General features: G+C 49.2%; 1 protein-coding gene across 3 annotated transcripts in view; it reads left to right on the forward strand.

Annotated features, from left to right (window-relative positions):
* The window catches only part of AKT3 (v-akt murine thymoma viral oncogene homolog 3), a 383,708-nt gene extending 372,733 nt beyond the window's left edge, over nucleotides 1–10,975 (forward strand). Inside the window, exon 13 of one of the 3 annotated variants that reach the window (XM_006898067.1) lies at nucleotides 10,914–10,975. In XM_006898067.1, the coding sequence (XP_006898129.1) occupies nucleotides 10,914–10,957 (44 nt within the window). In that variant the 3' untranslated portion in view covers nucleotides 10,958–10,975. Of the gene's footprint in view, nucleotides 1–5,626; nucleotides 5,969–10,913 lie in introns of those variants that run through there. The other 2 variants (XM_006898066.1, XM_006898068.1) reach the window with 2 other exon arrangements.
* The last annotated feature ends 329 nt before the right edge of the window (nucleotides 10,976–11,304 follow it).

Genomic DNA, 11,304 nt, shown 5'->3' on the forward strand with positions numbered 1-11,304 from the left:
TATATGTTTATATACACACACACATAAACACATATCTGTAATCACTAATTCGTACAACACTTGAAACCATTGCCCACACAAGTGGAAGGGATCATAAGGAAAACATTATCAGATATAATTTATAGACATTTCATTTGCTGACATATGTGGATTCTCAAAGATCATAAAGCCCACAGCCCCTTCTCCCGGCTTTCTGTCTCAGGAAAAAGAACAAGACAGTCTTTGAGTGGTTAATATCTTTGAGGCTCAGCAGCGTAATGTCCATTTCTCTTTCCTCATCCCTCTTCCGTCCATCCTTGGAAAGCAGTGCTACTGTACTTGGTGCCCACACAAGAGATTTAAGGTGCAGTGCTGTCCAGCTTGGGAGTGTTCAGCCCATCCAGCCCCTGCAGGGTGAGCCAGGGCCAGAGGGCCTCCCTGGGGTCCCGGCCAGTAGACAGGCTGTCACAGCACTTCTCCAGCTGCAGAGCCACCACTAAGCCAGCCGACAGGACCCCTGGGCCTGGCCGATGCTCAGATTGACTTGCAGAGTGTTCGTGTGTTGGGTCCTGCGCCCAGTACAGGGAGCTGCCTGAGATGCAGGGTAGTGCTCTCAGATGCAGGGTTGAACCCAAAAGTCGTTCTCTAGCATCTGCCCAGCCCCTCACATGGGTCTCACACTGGTTGTAATCCCACTTAAAATCTCTATTCTCTTTCTGGTGAGTCCTCTTCCATACACTCAGCAGGACTGTGCAGTGCCTGATCAGGGCCTGCCCTGTGGCACCTCCTTCTAGAAAGAGTCTGTCTCTCCTCATGGTGTTCAGGCTCAAGCCGCACCTCAGACATGCCACATTCCACCACCCCCCACATCCTTTGTGTTCACTCTTCTCTCTGCCTCTAATGTCCCTGCCCAGCTGTCTGTCCACCTTGCTCTTCCTGTCACTTCATCAGAGATCCTGAGAGTGATGAGCCCTCCATCACAGCCTCACTCGTGACTCCACGTCAAAGCCTTCACTTGTTGACGTTTTTCTGTTTAACTTGTGTCTGTTTACTCTCCCTCTTTGCTAACAGAATGCTGTCTTCTAGAGAAGCGGGATCTTGTGTGACTTGTTCACGCTGAACCCCAGCTTCTAGTGAGGTGCTTGCCTCGTCACAGGTCTCCAGGGGTACCATTAGAGGAATAATCAATCTGTGACGGGGGTGGGTCTGCAGGCACAGAGGTCTGCCAGGTGGTATCCCTCGGGGCTGGATGTGGCTGGCTTTACTAGCTGCCTGCTCGGCTTCCACAGTGGACGTGAGGAAGGCAGAGCCCCACACGGCCCTGCCCTCCTCGAGGCAGTCTCTGTCCAGAGACACGGAGCTTTGGGTGTTTGCCTTGTTGGTAGGTGCTGGTCAGTCGCTTCTGACCCGTAGTGACCCTGCCTGAGCCTGCACCAGCCTCTGTGCCTGTCCAGCTCGTGGAGGGTCTTCCTCGAGGCTCACTGACCCTGTAATACACCATGTGTGATGTCCTCCATCGGGGTCTAGCCTCCCCCTGCACTTCTAAAATGGATTTGCTTTTCCTTTGGGCAGTTCATGGTGTGTCCAGTATCTCACACCAACATCACAATTCAAAGGCATCCGTTCTTCAGTCTTGCTTATTCATTGTCCAACTTATATGCACATGAGGTAGCTGAAAATACCATGGGCTCCTTGGAACAATGAAATAATGTCATTTGGGAATCATAGCCATAGGCAGGCTCTGCGAACAAGGCTCAGCGAGGAAGAAGCAATTACTACAAAAGGCATGTCATGTTTCCTTAAGAGAATGTGTGTACTTTCAGTTTGACAGCACTGGGAGTGGCCATGAAGAGGACATGGAATGAAGCAGAATTTTATTTGGTTGCTCACAGTATTACTCTGGGGTCAGAAGTAACATGCAGCTGCAAAAAACACCATGTAGCCCCTCAGTCTTGCTGTCTTTAAAGGGAAATAGGACCTTTTCTGCAGCGAGGTGGGTGTGGGTAGAGGGAAACACTCACACACATGTGATTCTGACTGATAGAAACCCCGTATGTAGAGTAGAACACTCCACCTTAGGGATTTCACTGAAATTGAGTCTCTAGGCCTCTCTTCCAAGATGCCCTTTGGTGGCTCTTGAACCACCAACTTTTGTGCTAAGCCCACCGCTTAACCATCTGTAACACCTTGGATTCCAACTGGAAGCTTCACACTGCAGGAATGTATGTAGTGAAGGTTCACTGGGGAACGTGGTGTGGGATGAGCTGCTGGCCCTACACGGTACCAGGAGGAGACCTCACGGGGTGGACAGCAGTGGGCTCTTCCTGGTGCCTCCCTGGCTCAGGCAGCAGCAGCTTCAGTGACTGAGACGGCAGCTTCCAGGACTAAGGGGTGGCTGGCCATGTCCGTTGTCCTCACACAGGGAAGCTGGTGGATTTGAACCCCATGCCTGTGGGCAGCTCTTTAGCCGCTAGCACTCCCTTAGGGTGCATGAGAGGGAAGCCGGGAGCAGTGATTAGCATTTTTTTTTTTTTAGTTTGAGATGCCACAAGGAGGATAATGTGGCCGCTCCCCTCCAGCACTGAGCTGATGTTAGTAAAGTGCATAGTGGTAACATGAGCTCACAAGGGCCTTCCCACTTGCCACCTTGCTTTTATAAAACAGAACAGAATCGGTTTTTAAAGAACAGATCAGCAGTTAGGAAGGCACAGTGTTCTGTTTTCTACCGACAGCTAGAGCCACATGCCAGATTGTCCTCCCTGATGGTAATTAATTGAGCAGAGTTTGGAACGTAGTGTCTTGAGTTATACCCATTAATGGGCCTCTGCCTTCCTCTTAGAGAAAAATGGGGTTTCTTTGTGATGTGGCTTGACCGCCATAGAATTGCATTTGTTAAGTGTGCTAAGAAGCTTGTGGGGTGTGGTCCCCAGATGTGTCTTGAGCCACAGTTCTCCTTTTTGTCATCATAGTTGACTGTGAGCACCCTTTCCGAGCCAGATGTATGTGTGCTGATGGGTCCCCTGTCCCCAGTGCTTTCTCAGTGTGAGGTGCAAGGCTGGCTTCTCCCACCTGCCTCCAGAGGGCCCGCCCCAGCCTTGTGCGGGCCCTCAGCTCCCTTTTAAAGAGGGATCCTCTCTCTGCCCCTCGTCCTCACTGAGCATGGTGGCACAGGGACTGCAGCGGTGGACTTGAGTACAGCAAAGATTGTGGGGGTGGCGCGGGGTCAATTACTGTGAGTCGGAGCTCGCTCGATGGCACCTAGGATGTGCCGCTCTGTTGTGCTCTCCGGAGCCAGTTCACCCAGAGGCTGTGCATCTCCTGTGCTTCGAGTCCACCAGGCGCTGAGGTGCTGTGAGTCCTGCTCCAAGGCAGGGAATTTTGCGTGAGTGAACAAACGCAACCAGGGAAAAGAAGCTCTGTGGCATAGAGTGGGAGGTATTATGCTGCTAACAGAAAGTCAGTGGTTCAAATCCACCAACTTCTCTACTTGAGATAAAAGATGGACAGGGTCCTTCCACAAAGGTTTATAACCTCAGAGCCCAGTGGAGGAGTCTGAGAGTCTGAATCAAGTTCCTAGCAGTGTGCTTGACTGGTTTTTGTTTGTTTGTTATTACCAAGAAAGATGGGGAGCTGAAGTGAGAGAGTGATACTGGTTTTAAAAGAATGTCAAGATGTGGGGCCTTCATGTGGCTTTTCATAAAATGTGCAGTTTTCAGTCTTCAGAAATGTGGTTGACAGAGTGGAGACCTGACACTTGGCTCCATGGAGCCTCCATCTCCTCTTCTGAAAGGAGACCCAGCATCTCCCCACTGAGAGTGAGCCTGGCTGGTGTGGACACAGCTGGGGTTCGAGGCAGTGTTCCCCCACTAGCTGGGCAGTCGGACACAGCCTGGCCTCTCACTCTGCATGCACCCTCCCCCATCGCCCCCACCCCCCGCTGTAGCCCGGCCACACTGTTAATGAGGAAAACTGTTTCTCTGGAATGTGATTAGCACATGTTAGAATTAGAACACAACAAGTTCAGCTACTGTTTCTAAATTCCTAGAGGATTTTTGTCCACTGCAGCTCAACATGATAGGCCAACACTCCCACTACCATCAGTAGAGCTAAAAATACTGGACGATAATTTGATCTCAGATATGTGGTTGACCTTGTACAGAAGCAGTGTGTTCTAATGAGATGGATTTTCCTGTTGAAAGGCGCCCGCTGCAGGTGTGTGGTCTGTGAACAGTCCCCACAGTTCAGTGGTTTACAGGAGGCATGAGCCCACGTCCTATTTTCTGATATGTCAGAGGCTTTACCCTCATCACCTTTTTGGTCTCCTATACCTTGTACAAATGCAAAGCACCATCTTTTGTAATGTGTCCACATGGATATCTGCTGCGTATGGCAGGATCTGGGCTGTGTTCTCTCCCTTCCATTGCAAGAGGAATCTTTGCTTGTTGGAGAGACAAGAAAAGTAAAAGATTTGGTAATGTATGTCAGGTATAGATTTGAGGACATATAATTTTTTTTTGCCTGAAGAAGTTTGGGGTTTTGAAAGTTATGCTGTTGGGAGAGCTTGCAGTTAGATGGGCTTTGAGTGGGACAGGAGAGACAGAGAGGGCGCACCCCCAACCCCAAAAAGTTTGTGAGTCCTGGTGGGGCAGGGCCTGCAGGAACTTTTGTTGAGGACTGAGCAGGTAACTCCTGAGGAAGGGCTTCCTAACCTAGAGGATCTTGCCAGCCACTCAGTGCCTGTGATGGTTTAGCTGCAGGGAGGCCAGCAGGACCAGGGGGCAGCTCCGTGAAGTAGGCACTTCCCACCAGTTAGAGTCATCTTTCTTGTGCCTGTTGAGTTGTTGCCTCCATGCAGACACCCCCTTCTTCCCACCATCCTCTAGCCCAGTGTGGAGCATAGTCATAGGGAAAATGGGAGCAGGGCGTGACGGCCACAGCAGATGCTCAGTGCTGGGCGTGTTAGGGGTCGTCAAGGTGACTGCCTGTCATAGTGAGCCCATGAACAGTGGATCTGAACCCTGCCCTGCCCGTTGCCACCCTCCCCATCACTGTCATGCTTAAGCCCAGTGCAGCAGTCACTGTGCCAGTCCATCTCGTCGAGGGTCGTCCTTTCTCTACCCTCTGCGGTTTTTTTCCGGTTCCATATCTTTAGCCAAGCATCGGCCCCTCCTAACAACAGGCCCAAAGTGTGAGACAGAGTTTCACCGTCCTTGCCTCCAGGAAGCACCCAGGCCGCTCTTCCTCTGGGACTTTATTGTTCTGTTTGTAGTCCATATGTTCAATACTCTTCTCCAACACAATTCAGAGGCACCAGTTCTTTAAAAAACCAACAACAACAAACTGGAGTTTAAAGATTATAGAAGATGGCTTGCTTCTTCTGATAATACCCTATTTTGGTCCGTATTTTCCCAGTGATAATGTCTTGAAAGAGACAATTTGATAGTATTTCTGCCTAGACCACATGTTTATAAAAAGTAGAAAATTTTTTAAATACTTGTGATTACTATTTGTTCTGATCATAAGCACAAGTTTAAGGGGAATATTGCCTCTTTTAATCTTCCCTGTGCTGCTTAGAAAATTCTAGACCAGAGGTAATTTTAACCAAAGAAATAATCCTGACATTGACAGAGGTGTTTCCCGCCCACAGATGATGAGGATGGGATGGACTGCGTGGACAATGACCGGCGGCCGCACTTCCCTCAGTTTTCTTACTCAGCAAGTGGACGAGAGTAGTTCTCTTCATCCCGCTGCTTCACTGTCATCTTAGACGTATGACTGACGTGATTCCTGGACCTCGCCACCTGTCCTAGCTCTTACAGGTAGCAGGAGCACCTCAAAGCGTCCCAGACCAGTCAAGGGTCTTCACCCCAGTCACCTTTCGCCCACATGAAAACACACATATATGCAAACACACTCAACTTTTTTGTTTTTGCATGAAATTGTATCTCAGTCTAAGGTCTCATGCTGTTGCTGCTACTGTCTTACTATTCTAGCAAATCTAAGAGGTAATTTCCAGTCTTTGGAAGTCATGAGTCCGCCATTGTGGATCTGTGCCCCGGTTGTCTTCTTTTGCTTTTTCATTCTTGTTTCCCTGACAGTGAAGGATGGAAGAGACACCTTGATTCTAGGTACATTTGTAAACGTTCTAGAAGAGAACTCACAAAATTAGATGAAGACAGTGTAGTACGTCATTCTGAGCAGTTGTGGCAGGGTGATGGTGTGCATCTTCAGAGCCTGGGTGAAGCGTATCTGTTCAGTGCGTGAAGCTGGGATAATGTCTGTGATGCGGCTGGAGGCCACTCGGAAGCACGCGAGACGGGACTGAACAGCTGTGGACAAACATATATATATATATCTATATATGCACAGAGATATTTTTAAATTCCTGTTGGATACTGCAGAGGAAGCCCGTGTCACTCGTGGAGATCTGGACTTGACAGGCAGTCATGGACAGATGAACGTTGTCCTACCGAGAATGAAGGCGTATGCACAGCAGCCTTACGTCGTGAGAGGGTCTCGTGCTGTATGATACACACCACAGAGCACTGTCCTCTGTGCTCAGAACCTCTGTCCCTTCTCGATGTATCACCTCTGATGGCTGAAGAATGTAGACAGTTGTCAAGATCCTGCTTTTCACCAAAATGTGTGCACCCCGGTGAACAGGTGTGTGTTTGCCTTACTGGTTCTCATCCACTCCCTTGAGTTTCGCAAGAATTAGCTTTTCCCCTCAGATGTTAAACTTTGCCTCTCCTCTTATGATTTTGTCTGTATTGCAGTAGTATTTATTTTTTAGTGCTGAGAGCTGTACATCCCCTTAGCAGATGCAGCTCCGGCTTACACAGCATGCCTGCATGCCGCTAACTTGACCCATGCTCAAAGAATGTATAAGCCGGCAAAATCATGCACTTTTTCTCCTATGTTAAAAAAAAAAGAAAAAAAAATTTTTTTTAAATGCTAAGGCTCTGAAAATTGTACATATTGGTTAGAATTTGGCTTTGGGAGAAGAGATGCTATCATTTAACCCCTTGGTGCTGAAAACCCCCAACTCTCCATACCAAGGGGTTCATGAGACACACAGATGTTGATAACGTGCCCACTTGAGAATTGATGCATTTCAAAGGCCTGGCAGTGCAGTGCATTGAAGACAGAGACCCGGAGGATGATGAGAAATGAACTTTGCTTGGCACAGTGAACACATCTGAGTACTGAGCAAGTAGACAGTGAAGGGTAATGACCTGGCGTGTGTATTCTTATCATGGTACACTAATCACTGAATTAAGCCATCAGGGAAAAACAAACAAAACAAAACAAGAACAGCTCCCCCTTTCCTTTTCTGTATATACTCATGTCCCTGGCTCCAACACTGCTCGCCGGCAGGGGCATGTATGCAGACCTCATCCTTCTTCATTTATGACGATCTTCAGATTAAACCCTTTGGTGCTAGGAGCTGACATTTTCCAAAGCGGCCTATGAAGTCCAGGGCTCCAGGCACCATTCTTGGGGCCGACAGGCGGCAGCCCAGACCCTGGAGTGATCATGGAAATGTACTTTAGGTTCAACTCAGACAGCTCCCAAACAGAAGGCCACAGCATTACTTAGTGTTGTGACTGTGATGTCGGAAGAGCAGGGGACTTCTTCAGGGGATGAATCACATTCATATGCAGATGTCTTAGCCTCTTGAGGGCCGGAAGTGTGGATTCAGGATCAGGAAACCACTGCTGGCAGTGGGCAGGCCACTGGGATGGACAGGGGATTAAAGGGCATTTAATTAAGGCAGCTAAGACATATTCAGACATTAGATTTTTTGTCCTAATTTTTGGTATTTTTATCTGAGTGAAGTTCATCTTTAATACTGAGTGGAAAGTGACAGTAACTGGTCCTTCACTCTTACACATAGAGCTCAACTTTTTTCTTTGTTGGTTTTTTATTATTATTATTTTAACTTGGAAGTATGTTGACCGACTTTGACCAAGAAGTAGATGAGAAGGTGTATCCTGTGAGTTGCCTTGTTCTCTAAGACAGAACCGGAAGATGGAGGCCAGGGAAGGCGCAGCGGCTAGCGGTCAGCTGCGGGGACCCACACACTCAGCTTGCAGCCTTTATTCCCCCCATTCTAAGGTGACTTTGACTGGGGACACTTCCTGAAGATTAATGACCAGGACTGACAGGGCCCCAGGCCAGCCCTCCCCAGCCCTGAGTGAATGAAGTGTCCGCTGGGCTTCAATGCTGAGAATCCGGTTCACCCTCCCAAACCTCAGCCTGCTGGCCTGGAGGAAAAAGACACACACACAAGGGTGTAGGGGGGACGTGGCAGCTCCCCTCGTGTTTGCTCATAGCTGTAGTCGGGGGTTCTGGCAGGTGGGGCCCTGGGGCTTGTGACCATCCATCAGACTCAGACGCCTCCTGTCCCCACAGTCACTGGGTTTACCCTCTTGTAACCACACAGCCATCCCGGAGGAAGTGGCCTTTCTGCACGGATTCTCGGCAGGGTGGTCCACAGCTTTGCTCTCCACTAACCACACAGCGTTATTCCATGTTGTTTTCCATCCCCACCCCTGATCTCCGGCTTCTCGAAGCTGACTGTTCTTGCAGGCCCCTTGCTGGGTAAGTAAGGGCCTTCCTCCCCAACCGCAGGGCCTGCGACACCTCAGTGGACACTCTTTGCTGCTACTGTTTGTACTGTCTACAGTAGAATTTCCTTATCTCGATCCTGGTAGTGCATTACAGGCAAGCATGAAATGTAAAGTATTTATTTAAATAAAAAAGAAAACCTCTAAATTGGTAATTGAATTACCTCTCTGTAGCTTTATAGTTTGTGACATTTCTTGACCTTGCTAGTTCTTTCATTAGATCCGTGCAAGATCTAGTCATCTGGTTAAAGACTTTAAGCAGACGGACCATGAACCCAAGAAACTGTATTACTATTGCCGTTGGTCATACTAAAACTGTTTATTTCCTTAATTATATGACCCACAAGGATGTGAAATTACTACAAGAAACTGTTTTGTACACTGTACATCCTTAGTATTTTTACACGTCTATGATAGGGTGCACATTATCCTCCTTCGTACAGACAGCTGGAATAAAGCACTATGTCACTCTACTACTTCTCTGTTTATTGTTTTTGGATGTGACTGAAATCATAGAAATGTAAATCCTGTGCTGAGGGCAAAGGAGCTGGCAGAGCCCTGCCTGGTCTTAATGTGCCACCTAGTAAAATCTGAGGGAAAATTATCTCAGTTCCTTGGAGCCCAGCACCCGAGACTCTCGCTCTGGGGACACGGGGCTGGCGTGGCGTGGCGTGGCATGCTCCCTGCAGTAGAGGACCACATCTCTCCATCTCATGCTGAGCTGGGACAGGAAAGGTCCTCACACTTAGAGGCAGTGGGAAGACACTGTTAACGCTTTTCACACTCCCGTTCACAGAGTGCATTTAAACCCTTCTGGCTGAGAGCATGTCTGGATGTGGGCAGTAGAGGGACCGGGTGAGTGAGGTGCACACCATTCAGCCCACTCCCCCGCCCCCTGACCAGGTGACGGGAGTCAGGCTGGGGCCAGTGGTGGCCTGAGGACAATGGTCACACGCTCCTCAGCCACTGCGTGGACAGTTCCGGACAAGAATGCAGCAAGCTCTGGAACTCTTCACAGGCCCTATTTTTAAAATACCCGTGGTATTCCTAAAGCAGAAGGACAATTAAAATACCTTCTGTGACAGGCTTTCTGTCTGGCACATCTGATGAGGCAGAAACCTGATTTGCTGGCCCTTCCCTGGTCTGGCACATTGGGTGGGCTTGTGTCTGCACGTCACCTCCCCGGGCCTAAGCCATGTGGTGGAGGGATGATAGAGTGGTGACACGTCCCAGCGGTAGCCTCACTTTTAGCCTTTCATGGTCACCCTCAATGACACTTTCCATGTCCATTTTTACTACTTGAAAGCATAAAACTATACAGTAGGAATGCTATTTTTAACGAAAATGAAGGTCTCTGTCCAGATACATGATGGGCTCCAATTACATTTTCTAACTTCACTACTAGGCTTAATGTCTTTCCAAATACTGCAAATTGAGGGAGACCCTGGCACCACCATAGTGGACAGAATTGAGGGGGTCCCTCCTGCCGCCTTGGGCTGCAGGTTGAAGGGCATTGTGGTGCAGGGCATTACTGAAGGCGGCCCTCCAGCCCTCTAAGCCATAGTCGTGTGACTCCCACGTGGTGAGTTGGGACTGTGCCAGGGAGGCACTGGTGACCCACCCTCGGGCCTGGAGAGTGCACTGTCACCTCAGGTGTGCGACTCTGTGGGGATCCGTCATGCAGAAGAGATGCATGGAACCCAAACAGCTAGAAGTGGTCAACTGTGCCATCCTGCTGGGGGGGGCGGTTGGTGACGTGGAGGATGGGCGAGATGGCTGCGGCAGGGCTGCCAAGCCAGAGCTCGGGCATGTGGAGAGGCGCAGAGCCCAGCAGTGGCCAGAGAAGCCTGGCCTGGCCTGGCCTGTGAACCACAGAACCTCGAGATGGGAGGGAGGGTAGTAAGTTGTGCTGCCAACCCAAAGGCAGGCAGTTCGAATCCACTGGCAGCCCCGAGCCTCTGAAAACTTACTATAGGCTGAGCCACAAATCAGCAGCCATGAGAGAAGATGAGGGGTTGCTCTGATAGGTAAAAAGAAAAACTGAAATTCAAGTCTTTAAAAAAACTCATTTTTTATTGAAAATTCCTATGTGTAAGAGAATTCAAAAGAGTGCATTTTAAAGCATCATAAACGGCAAACCATTTCTGAAAGTTACACAGGAGACGGAGTTTCAGCCTTCAGTCCTGCCCTGCCCTCCAGGGCGGAGGCCCAGCTGTCAGGCCCTGGACCGAGGAGTGCCCCGGGAAGGACGGTGGTGGGATGCTGGTGACTGCAGATATGTGTAAATCACTGTGTCTCATCCAGGTCAGCAGTCAGTCTGTGGCATTCTGGGTACCTGGAAAAGATAATAAAAAGGATGTTTAAATTACCATGTCCTTTAAATGTGACTTGTCTTCTCATTGACTGGTCTAGACACCTCTTAAGGCCAGTTTTGGAAGGAAAAAAAATGTTTAAAACATGGACACTACATGCAAAGTCGCAAGTACCGTGCCTTATCCTGACAACAAAGTAAAACCTTTGCCACTTGCTGATGAACCGAATCATTTTACAGCTGTCAGTCTGTAAGCAGCTTGCATTCCAAGCTTCGGGACCTTTTTTTGTGGGGCCGGGGGGAAGTGTGATGCCTGGGTGGAGAGGCCTTGTCCAGCACGGGGGAGCTTCCTGTGTTACAGGAGGACACTGGGGACGGGACAAA

This window comes from Elephantulus edwardii, unplaced genomic scaffold (assembly GCF_000299155.1).
Source record: "Elephantulus edwardii isolate Elephantulus edwardi_28Jun2011 unplaced genomic scaffold, EleEdw1.0 scaffold00219, whole genome shotgun sequence".
Lineage (NCBI taxonomy): Eukaryota > Metazoa > Chordata > Mammalia > Macroscelidea > Macroscelididae > Elephantulus > Elephantulus edwardii.